Raw genomic sequence first — 18,883 nt, 5'->3', positions numbered from 1 at the left:
TTCAAGAAAATGGGAGATTGCCCTGTAATTAGACTTTATGAAATTTTGGTTGTTTTTTTTTTTTTTTAAAGACCAAAGTATAGCCCTCATGAAGAAATAACGTGATATAGGGATCAAATTAGCTTTGGAGTGAAAATGACAAGGTATAGAGTTTATTTGAATTTCAAACAAATGCTTTATGCATAAATTTGATGGGAGTTGATCCTGTGGCTATATAGTATGAATAGCTATATGTTGTTTAAATAATACACCAAATTAGAACCCTCTCCTTTATCCCCTGCCCTGATATCAGTGGCCATTATTTTCTGGTTCACAGAAGATGCTGGTATTCACTGAGTATAAATGGAGATATCCAGTGATGTGTAACCATTTCTTTTTCATTTTGGCATTCTCTTCTACATTCAGTAACCACGTATTTCTCATCCTAACAAGTTATAGGTAGTCTCAAATGATGCATTTCCTTGTCATGGTTATGCAGAAAAAGTCAGTCTAATCCCAGGCTCATCAGTGAAGATATCACATTACTAACTTCACTTTGAATTTGGACAGGCTGCAAGGTGGAGATTCATGAAGCAGTGATTATTAAACAGGGAATGCTGCTGCTGCTGCTGCTGCTAAGTCACTTCAATCGTGTCCAACTCTGTGCGATCCCAGAGACAGCAGCCCACCAGTCTTCCCCGTCCATGGGATTTTCCAGGCAAGAGTACTGGAGTGGGGTGCCATTGCCTTCTCCAAACAGGGAATACTCACACACAGATTTTCTAGGCTAGTTACCTCTATGACAAAACTGACAAAATGCCTGCAAATAGTTTCTTCTTCAAAGTTTCCCTACCAGGGAAATACCTACCAAAATCAGAAACCACTGTACCACTCTAAAGAGCTTTTGTTGTGAAGAGGTGAATCCTTAGGAACCACAAGATGTAAATAAAGTAGGAATATTATTATTGCCTTGTAATGAAACCAACACAAAGAAATGCATATAAAATAGGTAAGAGGCTACAGACTGAAGCATAAGTTTTGGTCAAAGTGGGGATTTAGGTGCATGTAAATGAGTGGCTCAGCAGTAAAGAATCCGCCTGCCAATACAGGAGATGTGGGTTTGATACCTGGGTCAGGAAGATCCCCTGGAGACAGAAACAGCAACTCTTTCCAGTATTTTTGCCTGGTAAATCCCATGGACAGAGGAGCCTGCTGGGCTACACGGTCCATAGGATCGCAAAGAGTCGGACATGACTTAATGACTAAACAACAGCAACGAAAGAACTTCAGGTGCTTCCCAGATCCACCTGGTCCAGAGACTAGAGTGACACTCACATAAAGGATATGGTTCGTAGGAATAAGTATCTAGAGTCTAAAAGAGGTTGAACTACATGTGCCTACCCCATCCCAGTGTGCCTTTTCTCTTAGAAAAGCAGTGTGCTTTTCTAAGAGATCCCAGTAACAACTATCATCAGTTGCTATGGGTATCTCTATACCTGCAGTACCAAATATAATGCTGTGTATACAATAAGCGGTTAATACGTGTAAATTAAACCAGTAAGTGCCTTGTCAGTGTAGTTTTGGAAAGCTGGAAAAGGGTGGGTACTGGGAACTTTCTTTTCATCATAACCTTAAAGTATGTCTCATCATTCAATTATTTCTGTAGTACATACAGAAGAATGTGAAATGTATAGAATTACAGGCATTTATGAGAAAATCGACCAGTATATTAAATTGAATAAGATGTATGCAGCTGGAAAAATGATCCTTGAGTATTTATCGATGGCGTGGGTGTCAATCCTCATGCTCACATAGCTGCTCCTCTGGCTTTTCCTCTGCGGGGAGCTCCTCTCCGAGGCCAGCGTCAGCTGCACCATCATCCTGTCGGGCTTGTCTCCGTTCTCGGGGGTATAGTTGCCCAGGTCATTCACCTCCCCGTCACTGTAACTGCCGTCCAGGAGGACTGCGCGTGGCTGAGGCAACCCGCAGGTGCAGGGAAGCTGTGGACACAGCAAACGCATGCTGGAATTCAAGCTCAGCCAACAAAGTTGCACAGAGGAGGGGATCGCCTTTTCCTACTTTCTTTCAAGGTGTGTGTGTTAGTTGCTCAGTCGTGTCTCATTCTTTGTGACCCCCCCTGGACTGTAGCCCACCAGGCCCCTCTGTCCATGGGATTCTGCAGATAAGGAAACTGGAGTGGATTGCCATTCCCTTCTCCAGAGGATCTTTCTGACCCAGGGATCAATCCCTACTCTCCTGCACTGCAAGCAGATTCTTTATCATTTGAGCTACAGGGAGGTTCTTTCTTTTAAGGGGTTGTGGAAATAATGATGGTGGCACTGTAAACATTTTATCAATGAAAGAGCAGATAACCCATCAACTGTTAGGAAACACCAAGTCATATCGGAGGCCCACAAGAAGGATCACGATCAGATCATTGCCATGTTCTCTGATATGACCCCTGAATGTCACCCCACTCCAGTACTCTTGCCTGGGAAATCCCATGGATGGAGGAGCCTGGTAGGCTACAGTCCATGGGGGTCGCAGAGAGTCGGACACGACTGAGCGACTTCACTTTCATTTTTTGCTTTCATGCATTGGAGAAGGAAGCGGCAACCCACTCCGGTATTCTTGCCTGGAGAGTCCCAGGGATGGTGGAGCCTGGTGGGCTGCTGTCTATGGGGTCGCGCAAGTCGGACACGACTGACGTGACTTAGCAGCAGCAGTAGCAGAAATGTTTGCAGTTATTATGTGTGTATGTGTGTGTGTGTGTGTATGAGAGGGGGAGAGAGAGAAAGAGAGAGACATGGGATGGGAATTTGAAAAGTGTGGCATTGTGGGGATAGTTTCCTCTACAGAACCTGAGTTTTCTGGAGGAGATAATCATTGAACTGCAGACAGGAGAATGAAGGGGAAACCAGGTGGGAGGGAAGGTGATCTGGGAAGTGGTGGGAGTTGTATGAGCTCACATATTAAGGAAATTTTCCTAGAATGGAGGATGTGCTTCCTTGGAAGCTTATATATATATAAGCTTTCAAGAGACAGACATATCTATCCATCTATCTATGTATAATACATATATATAATGTTTATTGCAGCATTTATTATAATGGCAAAAAATGGAAAAAAAACACTGCCCATCAATAGGGGAATAAATCATGTTATACTACATCCAAGACATTCTTTATTATGCAACTATTAAAAAGATTGTCTTGGAAAGAGACATTTCTGGAAGCTTCTTTTATGATTCCTCTAAATCATTTGTCCCACCATGTTGAATTGCCATTTACTTTTATCACTGAACTAGGAACACCACCAAGATTGAAGCAACCTGGCCTTAGTTAACTTGACTTAGCAGATCCTGGTCTATGTGTGGGTGCTCAGTTGTTCAGTCCTGCCTGACTCTTTGAGATCCCATGGACAGCAGCCCACTAGGCTCCTCTGTCCATGGAATTTTCCAGGCAAGAATACTAGAGTTGGTTGCCATTTCCAGGAAGCTAGTTTATGCTGCTGCTGCTGCTGCTAAGTCGCTTCAGTCATGTCCCACTCTGTGCGACCCCATAGACAGCAGCCTACCAGGCTCCTCGGTCCCTGGGATTCTCCAGGTAAGAACACTGGAGTGGGTTGCCGCCTCCTTCTCCAACGCATGAAAGTGAAAAGTGAAAAGTGAAAGTGAAGTCACTCAGTCGTGTCCGACTTTACGGGACCCCATGGACTGCAGCCTTCCAGGATCCTCCGTCCATGGGAGTTTCCAGTCAAGAGTACTGGAGTGGGTTGCCATTGCCTTCTCCGAGGCTAGTTTATGGTAGGTGCTAAATAAATGTTTGAATGAGTAAAAGAGGTAGCTCAGAGTAAATTTCACACCATTTAACTTATTCTCTTGTTTGCTCTTCACAGCTAACTGGTGAAATAGTGGAGGAGGGAGTGCCATTACCCTATTTTACAGAGGAAGTCGGACCTGCCCAAGGTCCATTGCTAGACCAGATCCTACCCTTGCAGACACTCCTGCTCATGGTAAAGTCACCTTCTCCTGTGGCTTCCGCTCCTTCCGCTCCTGCACGGTGGTCAGGTAGTTGACGGCCGCGTACTCCAGCACTGAGAGGAACACGAACACGAAGCTGACCCAGAGGTAGATGTCCACGGCCTTGATGTAGGACACGCGGGGCATGGAGGCGTTCACGCCCGTGATGATGGTGGACATGGTCAGCACCGTGGTGATCCCTGCAGACACAGAGAGAAAGGAGCAGGGGTTTGTCTTCCACCAAACCCACTGGATGTCTCCGTGCCTCTTCTTTCTCCCAGCTGCTCCTCTGGCCTAGAACGTCTCCCTCCCTGGCCCTCCAGCTGCTCAAGTTTCCAGTTTTAGCTTTTATAAAGTTTCTCCTATTCCTCTGCTCCCAGCTGTATCCCTGAATCTTTTTTTTTTTTTGCTCTGCTCAGTGTCATATCTTAGTTCCCAGACTAGGGATTGAACCTGAGCGCCCTGCAGTGAAAGCATGGAGTCTTAATGCAGTCAAAGTATGGCGTCTTAAGCGCCGGACTGCCAGGGAGTTCCCCCTCCTTGTGTCTTCATCCTGGCACCTTTATCACTTTGTTTTTCCGCAGAGAGCCCCTGACAGGTTAGCAGTAAGACAATTCTTTACATTCAGTTGCTTAAAACAAAGATTGCAGAGGAGTTCCCTGGTAGTCTAGTGGTTAGGATTCAATCCCTGGTTGGGAAATTGAGATTTCACAAGCCTTGCAAAATAGTCAAAAAATAAATTAATTAACTTTATTCATAAAATAAATATTTATAAACAAAATAAGAAGAAGACTGTATATACGAGCAGGTATGTATGTTTCTTGGAACTCCTTCTCCAAAAGAGGGGGGGAAAGTACACAAGTTGCATTTTAATCTATGTGTCCTTGTTGCTGGGGTAGAATCCTGTAGTCCTTGGCCTGTGTTGTCAGCTGCCAGGGCCTGCTGGGTCCTGGACCTGGCTGCCCACACTGCAATGTTGACTTAAGGACCCTGTCAATTTTACCAAGAATGATGTTAACCTCATTTATGGGAGACAGATTCTGAAACTAGAATATTTATTTATTCAGCACAGTAACTGTTCAAGCTACAGAACAACCGTTAAAGGCCAGGGCATCTGTCAGTGGGAATGTCCCTGAGATTTCAAATTAAGCTCAGAACATTTGCTTGGCAAACACCAAATCACAGCGGATTGGGGTCATCTTAAGAGCCAGCACCAATCCAGTTTCACTAAAACCTGGTGAGTCATTCTCTCCCTTGAAGCCCCAGGACCTCTGAGCCATGGTGGTGCGTGTGGAATGGGTGCAATATTTAAATCAGGGAAGAGAGTGGATGGCAAACAGCCATTGATAGTACAGTAGGGATTCTCAGACTTGAGTATGTATAAGAATTACTAGGGGAGGGACTTCTCTGGAAGTCCAGTGGTTGAGACTTCACCTTCCAATGCAGGGGTGTAGGTTCGAGTTCTGGTCAAGGAACTAGGATCCCACATGCCTCTCAGCCAAAAAAATCAAAACATAAAACAGAAGCAGTGTTATAACAAACTAAATAAAGACTTTAAAAATGATCCACATCGAAGGAAAAAAAAAAAAAAAAAGGTTTACTGGGGGAGCTTGTTCAAAATGCAAATTCCTGGAACTCTCTCAGAGATTCTGATCCTATACATGTAGATAGACCCCAGGATTCTTCATTTTAAACAATTTCCCCCACAGAATCTATCACAAAGATCCCTTGGGCCACCTTTTGAAAAGCCCTGTTACAGAATGTGACTTTCTTATCCAGGTGAGCAGAGAAAGCACCGCAGACCAGGACAACCCACTCCAGGACTCAGCTCTAATAAGATTAAAGATGAACTGTTTGTGTGGACTCCCAGGAGGACCTATAAACAGCTTTGCTGCACAGATTCTTAATAGTGGCATTATACCTGTGAATGAATAACTTGATGTTTTTCTGAGTTATAATGCCTACCGGGATTCAGGACCCATTTGGAAAGAAGGGTTTTTAATCTGGAAGGAATTCCTTGTATTTTCAGATGTCTGGAACGTGCACTTGAGATGTTGCTTACCTAAAGGGACTCTGGCGGGCACGGCTCTGCGGTCGATCCAGAAGGACACCCAGGACAGCATGACCATCAGGGTGGCGGGAAAGTAGGTTTGGAGCAAGAAGAAGAAGATGTGGCGACGCAACGTGAAGTTGATGTACAGACGGTTGTACCAGCCTGCGGGACACAGGAAGAAGAAAGAATACACACTATAGCCACTCAGCTTCCCCATAGGACCGATTTGATTCAGAGAATCATAAATGCCTTAGACGCTTGCCTGTAAACTTACCCTACCTTTATAAAATGGAAGACAGAAAAACCATGGAACAGAATAATTATATGATAACCCACATCATACGGGTTAGTACATTTCAAGGAATCTTTGGCCCCCATCCTATACACAAAGGGAACCCCTCCGGAAGGCCATGTAAGACTTTTGTTACTCAAATATGGCACATGGCCCAGCAGCATCACCATCACTTGGGTGCTTGTTAGAAGCGCAGATTCTCGGACCCTGCCCTAGATCTACTGAATCATAACTTCCTTTTGGGAATTTCCTGATTGTCCAGTGGTTAGAACTTGGTGCTTTCGCTGTGGTGGCCCAGGTTCAACCCCTGGTCAGGGAAATAAGATCCCACAAGCCCCGCACTGTGGTCAAAAAAAAATAAAAAGAAACTTCTTTTAACACTCCTCTCCACATGATTCTTACATATGTTAAAGCTTGAGATGTGTGGATTTAACAACTCCCTCTGGATTTCTTTATGGGGGAAAAATATGTTTAAAGTAAAAATACCTTGCTCACTACAACAGTGCATTTAGGCTATGCTTTAGCTTCACCCTGGTGCTCTTTACAAGGAAAACTTGTATGGAGGAATTGAAGGGAACAGAGAATGGTAGAAGGAGAGGAAAAGGCAGGATAAACTTGACATGACAAGAACTGAAAATAAAATGGGGACTTGGCAGCATTAACTGGAAAACTGGCATCCCAGGACAATTTTAGTGCAACAGTTATATTTATAACAGCTCCAGAAAGTGATTGTGGAGGTGCTAGAGATTGAATATGTCCTTCTCAAATTCATGGGTTGAAACCTAATCCTCTAAGTGATGGTATTTGCAGGTGGGGCCTTTGGAAGGTGATTTCATTGTGAGTGGGATTGGTGCCCTTACACAATAGGCCTCAGAGAGTTCTCTTGCACCTTCTTTCATGTGAGGACACAGTGAGTCCTAGGAAGCAGGCTTTCATCAGACACTGAATATTTTAGACTCCAGGAAAGATGAGCCTGTCTGTGAGGCTCTGTGGGGGTTGTAAGTAGGGTGAGTTTCCTTGATCTTGACTTCCCAGCCTCCAAAACTGTGCAAAACAAGTTCCTGTTGTTTAGAAGCCACCCAGTCTGTGGCTTCCTGGTGGCTCAGTGGTAAAGAATCTGCCTGCCAATGTAGGAGATGCAGAAGACGCCGGTTCGCTACCTGCATTGGCAAGATCCCCTGGAGGAGGAAATGGTGATCCACTCTAGTATTCTTGATCCCATGGACAGAGGAGCCTGGTAGGCTACAAGTTTATGGGGTTGCAAAGACTCAGACACAACTGAGCACACACACACACACACACACAGAATTATGGTAGTTTTTTATAGCAGCCTAAGCACACTCAGACAAGAGGGAATGTCAAAATGCTAAGAGTCAAAGGAATGAGGGTTCCCCGAAGGACCAAGACTGGTGGGTGAGGTGTGCAAAAAATAAGAGACGTGATATCACCATATGTTGGAAATGAACAATGCCTTCTGTTACAGATCAAAGAGTGTAGTCAACCATGCAGTGTTTTGGCAACAGAAATTGCGGAAAGATAAGAGCAAAGTCATCTTGAAAGGCGATTATTTGCAAGGGTTGGAGAGAGTGAAGCTCAGCTGTAACCTCAGCTGCCAGGAGGAAGGCCACAGCGCCTGTCCACAGGCAATGTGGTGGTGGAGGCGGGGGGCAGCGGTGGCAAGCTTGCCCAGACTTGGTTCAAAAAACAACAACAGCACTGCCCGTGGGGTGTGTAGTTCCTGCACTGTGGCTCACAAGAGGGTCATGAGAGGAGCTGTGCAAACAGTATGGCAGCAGGGGATTGGTTAAGAGAGAAGCACTCAAAGGTGCTAAAGTCAAGAGAACATGAACGGAAAATAATAAACCTGAAATTGGACTATTTTTGCCTATTGGACAGGGGTCTCTGGGAGTCATATCAGGGTGAAATTTCTGCTGTTAAACTGTCAATGCAATTGTCTCAAATAGACCTACACAGAGGGCTTATGTTGTAGTTTTTATTAAGATTTTCTAGATTATCACTTCTGATGCTGTGGTGGTATCAAAAAACCTCCCTCACCCCGTGCTCACCACCCTCTAGACCCGATCTGGAAATCTCATCTTTGGTTTCAAATCCTAGAGGCACAGGCTCTGCTCACTTGATAACCAATCCACACGCCTCCTGAGATCCAAGTAGCCCCCTCGCCCTCACCTGTGCTGCTGTAGAAGGCCAGCTTCGTGGTGGTGTGGAATTCCTGGATGAGGAACTGGGAGAGGGAGATCCGCTCATCTGTCTTTAAGGAGTCATTGCCTTTCTTCCAGTAGAGCATGAGGTCATCTTCCGTGTAGGCATCTGAAAAGACAAGATGGCATCAGACGCCAGGAAAGATGAGCCTGTCTGTGAGGCTCTGTGGGGGTTGTAACAAGATCAGCTGAATAAACAAACTGCAGTCCAACAAAGCAAAACAAAATCCAAAAAGACAAATCTAATTCTCCTCAGTCTTCCAGAATCATCAGGGCAAAGCTCTCAGGCCTAAATACTCATCCTGACTGCAAAAGTGTTCACCCTTCAAGTCAGCCTAAAAGCAGATGAAATTGCTATTTTTGTAGACTAGAAACTACAATTTGCTCTTTAAAAAAAATTTTTTTTTTTTGCAGGTTAAATAGTGGCAACATTGCATATAGTTCAACTTTCTTAACCACAGGTAATCTAGCCCTTTCTTCTTTCAAAGGGTGATGATGCATCATTGATGGCAAATACCTTTACACACTCTCAGGTAATAGGGGCTGAATTCTAGCAAGAAAAGACCCACAAGGAGATTTGCAGCCAAACAAGGTCTTTCTGTGCAGGCCTCTCATTGCTCTGCGCAGGGTAGAATCAAGGGGATTTCCCTGAGGATCCCTCCCTCCAGTCCCATACTTCCCCACCCCACTTATTGTAGGTGAGCACACTGCTTACCCCAACCCAGCAGACCTACCTGCTGTTTGAGCAGAACTAGGAGTAAAACCTGAAGGGGCTGCTCCTGTGTCAACAGTTCTTTCTGGGGTTCCCCGAGGGTCTGTTTTATTCCTCTTTTATTCTACCTTTAACCTTAACGTGTCGACTTGGCCAGGCTATAGTAAGTACCCAGTGATTCAATCTGGCACTAATCTGGGTGCTGCTGGGGAGATGCTTATTGCTGTGTTATCTACACCTAGCTCACTTGAAATAAAGATGACCCAGGATAACCTGGGTGGGTCTGATCCCATCAGTTGAAAGGCCTTAAGAGCGGACCTGAGGTTTCCTGGAGGAAGATAAAATTCCACATGTGGACAGCAGGGTGGGCTCCTGCCCACCAGGCCACAGTCACATAAGCCCGTCCTCTGCACTAGCCCGCTCCCTGTGTATGTCCTATGGCAGTAGTCCCCAACATTTTTGGCACCAGGGGCCAGTTTTGTGGAAGACGGTTTTCTCCCTGGACCAGGGTAGGGGGCATAGTTTAAAGCACATTTCATTTATTGTGCACTTTATTTCGATTATTGTTGCATCAGCTCCACCTCAGATCATTAGGCGTTAGATCCTGAAGGCTGGGGACCCCCGTCCTATGTTTCTGCTTCTCTGGTGAAAGCCTGACAGGTACCACTGCCTGGGTATCATAGGGAAAGCAAAATTCTGGAGCCAACGATTAGTCCCTCGCTGTTAAGCTCCATAAAGGAGATAACAGTAACCTTCTCACAGGGAGCTTGGGAGGATTAAAGGACAGAGCAGGCCGAAAGCTACGGTGCACGAGGCAGTCACTCCCTTGGTCCTGGGATTTATTCTCCCTGACCCCACGTTAGCGGCCCACAGAGCTGTCCCTCCTATGTGTGGAGTCCATGTCCCTGCGCTCCTCAGCCCTGGGTGATTGGAGCCAGGAGACTCCTGATCCACCACCACGGCCCTGGCAGGCTTACCAAGATGCCCCAGGTCAACGAAAGTCCTCACTGAGACTCTGACATGGGCTGGGACGTGTCAGTGGGTGTGTGCTGGTTTGAGACGAGTGTAGAAGGAGTCATGGTGGGGGGTGGACCAGACTGTGACAGTCAGAGGAAACGTTTTGGCAGAGATTGGAGCACGGGGCAGGTGCATAGAGAGCTAGGGATGGCAGTCCTGGACACGGCCGCAGCCTTGGTCCTCCTATGGCTATTTAATTTTCCAGGGTTTCTGCATGTGTGTAAGTTTCCCAAGGCCCCTAGGTTATGCCTGAGTGTCTCAGCCACCACCTGCACTCACAGTGGCTGTGCCCTGATGCAGTTGCTGCCCAACTTGTTTTCACCAGGAAATTCTTCAATGGAAACCTTACTCAGAAGAGCAATAAAAGAGATCCACAGGAGCTCTCTGGTGGACTGTGTGATGAATGCCATGCTGGGGGCTTGGAAGGAGACCCACGTTTGCTGAGCCCTCAGCTCCCCTTACCCAGGCACTTGCCCTGGGGAACTGGGAAACCTTCAGTTTCCACAGGACCGAGTTTATAACCACTGCCATGAGTATTAAAAGGGTCAATTATGGGAATAAAAGGTTTTCAGTGCCAAATTTGTTCCTGATTTTCAAACTTACCTGAGATATTGCTTCTATCTGAAAAGTCATCTCAAAATCATAGTCACCTGTGATGATCTAGAGGGGTGGTGGGATGGGGTGGGAGGTGGGAGGAAGGTTCAAGAGGGAGGGAACACACATATACCTATGGCTAATTCATGTTGATATATGGCATAAACCAACACGATATTGTAAAGCAATTATCCTCCAATTAAAAATAAATAAATTAATTAAAATTTATTAAGAGATTAAATTTCATGTAAAAAAAAAAAAAGAGAAACAAGATATTCTGCTCCTACTCCTGAGAGTCAGAGGCTCTAGGGTAACTTAAGGTCTGCGGGGGCTGTCTGAGCATAGGCTTACTCACAGCTCTCAATTTCAAGCGAGCACGTTTGTGTGTCCAGGGGAAACCGGCTGAAGTCCATGTTGCACATGGCGGTCACTGTAACCCTAGAAACAAACAGATAAAATCCAATGTACAGAGGCTGCAAAATATAAGCGCAAAATGATAAAACAAAAAGAAAAGGCCTCTGCTTCCTCCCAATATAGAAGAATCTTGTAGTTCATAAGCAGTGTGCCAGGACCTAGAGAACCAAGTAGCTTATGTGTGATTTCCACACTGGAGAACTCTTGGGTGTTTATGTTTAACCCCAGGCTCACCATGGGGCCAACAATGACTCCACTAACCCCCATCGCATGCAAGCATTTTAGAGAAGCAATGGTCTCCATCGATAAAACAATGTGGGGACTTCTTTTGTGGTCCAATGATTAAGATTTCGCCTTCCAGGGGAGGGGGTGCAGGTTCAATCTCTGGTCAGGGAGCGAAGATCCCACATGCCTTGTGGCCAGAAAACCAAAACATAAAACAGAAGCAGTAATGTAACAAATTCAATAAATGTTTTTTTTTTTTTAAAGAACCACTTCTGAAATTAAAAGTAAATAAAAAATAAAACAATGTGAAACCACAACTCCTATGGCTTCTTAAAAGAAACCGTAAGAGTATATTGCTCTCCTGTTTCAGATTCATTCAAATTCTTCTTTTCTTGATTTTACTGACATTCACTATTTGTGTACAATGTTTTTACAATAATATTCATGAAGTATTTATGCCAGTTGCCAAATTAGGCATTCTATTTTTTTTTACAATGTTGATATTTCTATATTGATAATAACATCTACTAGTGGGCACAGGTGTTCTTAGTGGATAATTCCATAGAGATCATAAAAATGGAAAAACACTGGAAGATCTTATGCATCAACATGCAAGCACTTGCTAGCATCTAATGATTTTGCTTCGGAGTTTACACAGGAAAATTGGCTTTTGCGTCAAAGAATAAGCAAAGACAGATTGTTAGTCGTAGAAGATCTCCCACCCGGTGTGGAATTCCATGGCAGGGTATGATTAACAGTCATTAGCTTTGAACATACTATGTTTCCTTCAGCCACAGAAAATTGGCTATGTATAAGTTATGAAAATTATCTGGATAATTCATGGCCAAAAAGAAAAAATCACTTTTAAATGGAAATTTCAAGGAAAAGAGCTTTTTTGAAACTCAGTTATCCAGATATTTGCCTTATTTTCCTCATTCCATTTGAGTGTTGTAGGGAGGGATCTTGTATTGTTAGCAGCTGGATCATCTTATCTCCCCTGGGAATACTGATACACAGGATGTATTTTTGGGGGGGTGGTCAGGCCAGCCTCTGACTTGGACACCTAATGGGTGGACTCCCATTTCTATGGGTGCATCACCAGCACAACCATACCTGATGGCATCACCAGCAAGAAAGAAACTAGGGGCTAAGCTTGGAGACACTTGTGGCAAACTTTGGGGACATCAGATGTCAAATGCAGGTAGGTTTTGCTATGAACGAAAGTATTAAACAGCTCTTCTCTCTGTTGTCAGTTGATACAGGAACAGGTTTTTTAGAATCACAGACATTATCAGACTTGTTCTTGGCACCCTGACTTGATGCTTTTCTGCTTGTTTCCCACGCATTGAACAAGCCCAGCATGTGGTGTAATCTCACCCATGCTCACTGTTGTTTCCCTCAAGTCCTTTTGAATTATTTCATCTAGAGCATCTTCCCTTGGAAGCTTGGCCGGTCCTGAGATTTTCCTGCTTACCCCTCTCATGTAACAGGCAGTCAAAATCCTCAGAAGTAACCAAATATATCTCAGTTCAGAAACAAAGAATCTTGGTCCAAGGTATCGACACTTCAAACTTCATTCACATTGAGACTTCTGCTCCCCCTTCCCAGCTAAGGCACAGAGTTGGCATTTGAGTGGTCAGTGTCTGCCCATCTCTAATCACCTCCTACATGGGTAGAAGTGAGATAAGAGAGGGATGGTTCTCTGGTGAGGTGGTTTCAAGCTCTCTGGGACCACTATGTGGTTGAAGCTGAGACTTTTTCCCCAGGTCCTTCATTCCCTCTACTGGGCACCTCCATCCTCCAGCAGCATCTTCCACTCCATCTCTTGGCTCACCAGTCTCCATGCCACACATGCTGAACTATTCCCAACAAGCCTGGGAGTGCATACTGGCCCCATAAGAGCCAAAACTCCTCCTAGCTCTGCCCCTCAGTGGTGAGACAGCTCTTCTCTCACCCTCTAACTGCAGTGTCCCCCAACCATAAGCACACATGTGTCCTCTGCAGTCCAGCAAATGGCATGCCCACACCTCTCTCCCAAGAAAAATCTCTTCCTCCCAACAATCATTGACTCTCAAATCTTGAAACTGACTGGGAATTCAAGAACCATGGAATTGATTTTTCAATCTACCTAGTGTGATGGAGCATCTCATTTGTGAATTTCACTTGTTATTGTCTCTTGCTGCCTAGGAAACTTCACCTTCCTGTTACCTGTCGCTCCCTGCCCACACCTCCTTGGTGTTCGTGCCTCTCTCTGCATCTAATCCTTTGGTTCCTGCAGGTCTCCCCCACTAGGCTGCAATCATGCTAAGCTCAGTGTTATTCATCTTTATGCACCCAGAGCTTAAGACAAGACCTGACAGGGTTTTTATCTGTACAACTCTGGCGGCCAATCTTAATATAAACACATTCTGTTGAATGGCTCAAAGAGTATGGATGAGGTGGAGGGCAACGTATTAGTACTGGTTTGTGTTAATCTGCTGTCGACAGAGGTGACAGTACCCAGCTCCTCCATGTTTTCCCCCAAATAAATCTCAGAGTGATAGCCCTCACTAACTTGGACCTCTTTATTTCTCTCTTAAACAAACCCATGATTTCATTTGCAATGAAAAATCAAATTATAGGTTTTTAGGCACCTGGAGGCTCACTGACAACTTTGATGCTGAATAAACAGAGGTTTTCCACTTCCTCTTTTCTCTCTTCTGCCTCTGGTGTCACATCCAATAGTGCCAGACTCGACCTCCACCAGTTCATGAGACCTGACTGCTAGACTATCAGAAGTTTAAAAGCCACTTGTTAAACATAATTTTTTTTTCTTTTGGCTTTGCTGCTCAGCATGTGGGATCAGGGATAGATTCCCCCTTGCATTGGAAACTCAGAGTCTTAATCATTGGACCACCAAGAAAGTCCCAAACATAGCCATTACTTAAAATTAATGTTATGTTAAGAACAGAAGTAAAACTCTGAGTCTGGTACCTAGCTGCTTAGATTCTAAGTCAGGATAAAGTAATAAAAGATTACTATAAATATTCTTTTGGGGCAAAAATTCAGCTTCAACATTCCCATCTCTGACTCTAAAGACACACTGCATCGGTATAGGCATTCCCTTCTTAGACACTGGTGTGTGGATTCAGCTTTACCAAAATAAAGTTTGTAAAACTGAATGCACTCTCAGCACAGCACAGAAGGAGTAAATCTCAGCCAGTAGCTGAGGTGCTGCTCTGTAAAGGCCTGCAGCTCATCTCTACATGTCCTCCTGGGGGAGGCGGGCACCAGGATTTTCTCAAGGGGGCATACAGGGAAAGCCCCACTGCGATGTCTGTGCCTAAGGGAAGGTTATCCAGGTCACTGCTTAATGAGTAGTTAAACATTTCTAAGGCTACTGCTCAGCACAGGGAATATAGCCAATATTTTATACTTAATGGAGTATAGTCTATACACATATGAATCACTATGTCATACATCTGAAACTAATGTATATTATAAATCAACTGTACAGACAGAATAAATGAATGAAAGAAAGGAAGGAAGGAATAAAGAAAAAGAAGGAAAAAAAAACATTTCTAAGTCAGGTGAGCTCAATTATTTTATTCTTTATATTTTTGAAGTGATGCTCAAAATACCATTTAAAATCCTCAAGTGGCCCGGGGTCCCCATAGTCTCTCAAGGAGGACACTCTGGTGAGAAGGGATTAAAAAAAAAAAAAGCCTAAACCGACCAGGTGAGGTAAACAACTTTTTTTAAAGCAAAATTCCAAAATGGGAATCAGAGAGGTCAAAGGAGGCAGGTCTTTGAGAAGAATTACATTATCTACTTTTCTGACTCCTACTAGAGAAATAAAACCTTCATTAAACATTGAAATTGAACTTGAACAGGGCCTGAATCATAAGCATCAGTAAGAGAAATTTCCCCGAATGTATTTTCAAGGAGAAATAATTCTTTAAAATGTTTACTCATGTGTAGAGTTAAGTTTTCCTGATGTTGAAAAGTCAGAGCCCCTGGAAAGTTAGAAGTTCACTGTTCAAAGCGAAAAGCAAAAGCGCTGTGGTGGGAGCAATGATACTCTTGGTAGACAAATGAGTTGCACTTCCTCCCAGCTTCGGGGATAAGAGGACGCTGAGGGGAAGAGGCCCAGAAGGAGGTCGGGAAGGGCTCACCTGAGGCTGTACAGCACTTTGCCGTCGGGCTGGACCCGGAGCATCACGTTGTCTGTGGTGGTGTCGTGGATGAAGGAGCGCTTGGAGTGCACAAAAAACATGTCGGGGACCCAGATCTTCTTCACCAGCCGGCCGTCAAATGTCATGCTCAGGTTGTTGGTGCTCGGGAAGGACAGCCTCTCGTCCTTCCAGTAGTGCCTCAGGTAGAGGGTCATCGTGAAGTCCTGGGACCAAGGGTAGAGAGGAGGAGCCCACACACTGAACGGCCGGGTGATAGCAGGGCATCCTACACCCCCGCCACCAGGCTGAGGAGTGAACTGAGCCCAAGGAGGCCTTGCTTCTAGTCTCTGCTGCTTCAGGAGGGAGGGAACCCTGCATGGGGGACTCAGCAGGAGGTTGTACAGAGGGGGCCTTGAATCCCATCCCACCCCACCCCTGGGCACTTGCCTCCACTTGCAGAAGGCTGCTCCTGCCGGTGCTGGGACCCCAGCCTGAGGGCAGCCTGCCCACACACAGGGCCAACTGCCAGCCTAAGAGTTCACGCCTCTGGAAGCAGCCCTCAGCCAGGGAGTGGGGCTGGGGATGGGTAAGGGGGATGGATAACCCAGCTCTCTGGCCCCTCAGTGGGGACAACCCTGAGGTGAGCTCTTTGCTGATTCCCAGAGAAGCCCAGAGGGACTGATTCTCACATAGATCTGATCTGATGACATGACCGTTTTTGCTTCCTTCCTTTTCCCTGTCTCACCTCTCCACCCTTTTCTTATATAGATACAGATAATCTTTTTTGACACCACCATCCCAGGTGGTGCTAGTGGTAAAGAACCTGCCTGCCAATACAGGTAAACCTAGGAGATGCAGGTTCGATTCCTAGGGTCAGGAAGATCCCCTGAAGGAGGGCAGGGCAACCCACTCCAGTTTTCTTGCCTGGAGAATCCCATAGACAGAAGAGCCTGACAGGTTGCAGTCCATAGGGTCACACAGAGCTGGACATGACTGAAATGACCTAGCGTGCGCGCGCGTGCGCGCGCGCACACACACACACACACACACACACACACACACACACACACACATATAGGCTGTGCCATGCAGCTTGCAGGATCTTCATTCCCCGACCAGGAATTGAACTCAGGCCCTCAATAGTTAAAAGTGTGGAGTCCTAAGCCCTGGACCATCAGAGAATTCCCCCCACTCTTTTCTTGTATTTCCTTGGTGTCTGTGTGTGTGCTCAGTCGCGTTTGACTCTTTGCAACCCCATTAACCAGAGCCCATCAGGCTCCTCTGTCCATGGAATTTTCTAGACGAGAATACTGGAGTGGGCTGCCATTAAACTACTTGTGCCAGAATGCTAGTCTCAGATCTGCTTCTCACCAGCTAAGACAAGTTTCTAAAAAGTCGTGTAAGTCAAAGAGTTGCAGAATGTTCTATTTGTTAATCAAAGCCCATTTAAAAAAGAAAAACAGAGGAAACTTGAGCTTTTTCTGCATTTTCACAGCCAGACACAGAGTCCACAGGAGCAGCTTGTGTCTGGCTCCTTGGATCCCGCTGTTTATGCTGGACAGCATTTGCCCAGAGAACACATCCTGGTGGCAAGAGCCTGGACACTGGGGTGGGGTCAGTCATGTCTGCCATGCGGCTCTGTCTCCTGCCAATGGGGCAGCTTTGAGTAAGTGTCTTGACCTCGCTGAGCCACCTGTAACATGAGTGTGGGAATTCCCACTACCCAGGGCTTGTGAGCCAGGGGAATTGTGATGTGTGGCGTTCCTGGCCCAGCACAGGGCCCGGGGGGATCCCCCCCGCCCACAGCCTTGGCCGGAGAAGCGCTTACCATATCCACCTCTGAGATGCTGTCCAAGCTCTCCACCTGCACATCCACGCCGACAGGAATGGCTGGCCCTGGGGACAGGGCATGGCAAGAGCATTTACTCTTTTTATTTGAACTTTGACTACAAATGAGACAGGCATAAGGATTTCTCCTAGCACATTCAGATTTGAAGGTTTGGTGTCCCACATGCCAGGCTAAAGTGAAACCAGAGATAAAAGGCTGGCATCATGTCCTCGCTCCCTAGAATATTCCAGCTAAGGTTAAAAAAAAAAAAATTCTTTTTTGGTCTGAATCAGTCAGGTGATTCTGAAATGAGGAAGTTAATGCAAAGCATTTGTCTTTGGTTACATATGCTCATCTAAAGGAAAGATGAGACCTGGGTCAAAGTTGGGTCCCATATAAAGAGTTACTCCTTAACATGAAGCCACACATTTAAAAATTTTTGTATTTACCTCCCGATTTTGCACCTTCTTTCATCTTGGAAGCCAGTGTCTCTGGCCAGGAGAAAGGCCCTGCTTGGTGAATTAGAACCAAGGTGATATTCAAAACATTTGCCAAGGTGCTGATCTGCATCTTTGCTAGATGATGGAGTCGCCTCCATGGGGGATGTGGTACACTGGGTGGATATGAAAATACTATATTTGGGGGGCATTTCTAGGCCATAAAAACTTAATATTTATAAAAAGAAAGAATTATCAGGGAAGTAGATTGCTGCCTCTTTTCCTCCCTGCTTTCAGGTGTATAGGACAGGCATGGAACATCATCACAGAATATCATCATGGAACATCATCACGGAGTAAAAAGGTGAATTTGGGTCCAACAGCAACAGATTAGAGACTGAATAAAGACTCCCTTCTAGAACCTGTTTATCCTTTAGGCAAAAGTGACTGGAAGAAATAAAAGGCATGAGAATGATTTCTGAAATAAATATTTTTTCCCCAGGGGAAAAAAAAACCAAAACTCATAAGAGTGAAAACCCTACTTGACACTAAGAAACCTGAAATCTGCCAGCTTCAAAGGGCTCTGGTACTAAATCATTATTTTCTAAACAATTTTAATTTAATTAAACTCACCAGACCACACTCTACCCTAGGATATGAGCCCAGAGTTCTGTCTGCCAGCTCCAGGATAAGAATAAATTTAGTCCAAGATTGGTATTTCACATTAAATTGATAATGCAGTCATGATTTTAGGGGTATGATTATTGTGCATTTTTAAACATATATTACAGTCATAACTTTCACATTTTATTTTAAAAATTATGTATTTCTAGGAGCTATGAAAGTGAGCATTTAAGAAAATTTCAAAAACTGCTTCCACAAATCAAGAAATAAATTTAAAAGACCCAATTAAAAAAAATTATTTCAGAGCATTTTTC

At 45.0% G+C, this 18,883-nt stretch overlaps 1 protein-coding gene across 1 annotated transcript in view; it reads right to left on the bottom strand.

The window, feature by feature from the left end:
- Positions 1 to 1,186: 1,186 nt before the first annotated feature.
- The window catches only part of GABRR1 (gamma-aminobutyric acid type A receptor rho1 subunit), a 33,975-nt gene continuing 16,278 nt past the window's right edge, over positions 1,187 to 18,883 (bottom strand). Inside the window, exons 3-9 of the mRNA XM_027551412.1 lie at positions 17,509 to 17,576; positions 15,681 to 15,904; positions 11,243 to 11,325; positions 8,533 to 8,673; positions 6,063 to 6,215; positions 4,004 to 4,200; positions 1,187 to 1,979 (exon numbers count right to left, since the gene is read on the bottom strand). Of these exons, the coding sequence (XP_027407213.1) occupies positions 1,686 to 1,979; positions 4,004 to 4,200; positions 6,063 to 6,215; positions 8,533 to 8,673; positions 11,243 to 11,325; positions 15,681 to 15,904; positions 17,509 to 17,576 (1,160 nt within the window). The 3' untranslated portion in view covers positions 1,187 to 1,685. The remainder of the gene's footprint in view (positions 1,980 to 4,003; positions 4,201 to 6,062; positions 6,216 to 8,532; positions 8,674 to 11,242; positions 11,326 to 15,680; positions 15,905 to 17,508; positions 17,577 to 18,883) is intronic.

This window comes from Bos indicus x Bos taurus, chromosome 9 (genome assembly GCF_003369695.1).
Source record: "Bos indicus x Bos taurus breed Angus x Brahman F1 hybrid chromosome 9, Bos_hybrid_MaternalHap_v2.0, whole genome shotgun sequence".
NCBI classification, from domain to species: domain Eukaryota; kingdom Metazoa; phylum Chordata; class Mammalia; order Artiodactyla; family Bovidae; genus Bos; species Bos indicus x Bos taurus.
The sequence above is the reverse complement of the archived record's forward strand: the minus strand, read 5'-3'. Positions and strand labels throughout refer to the sequence as shown.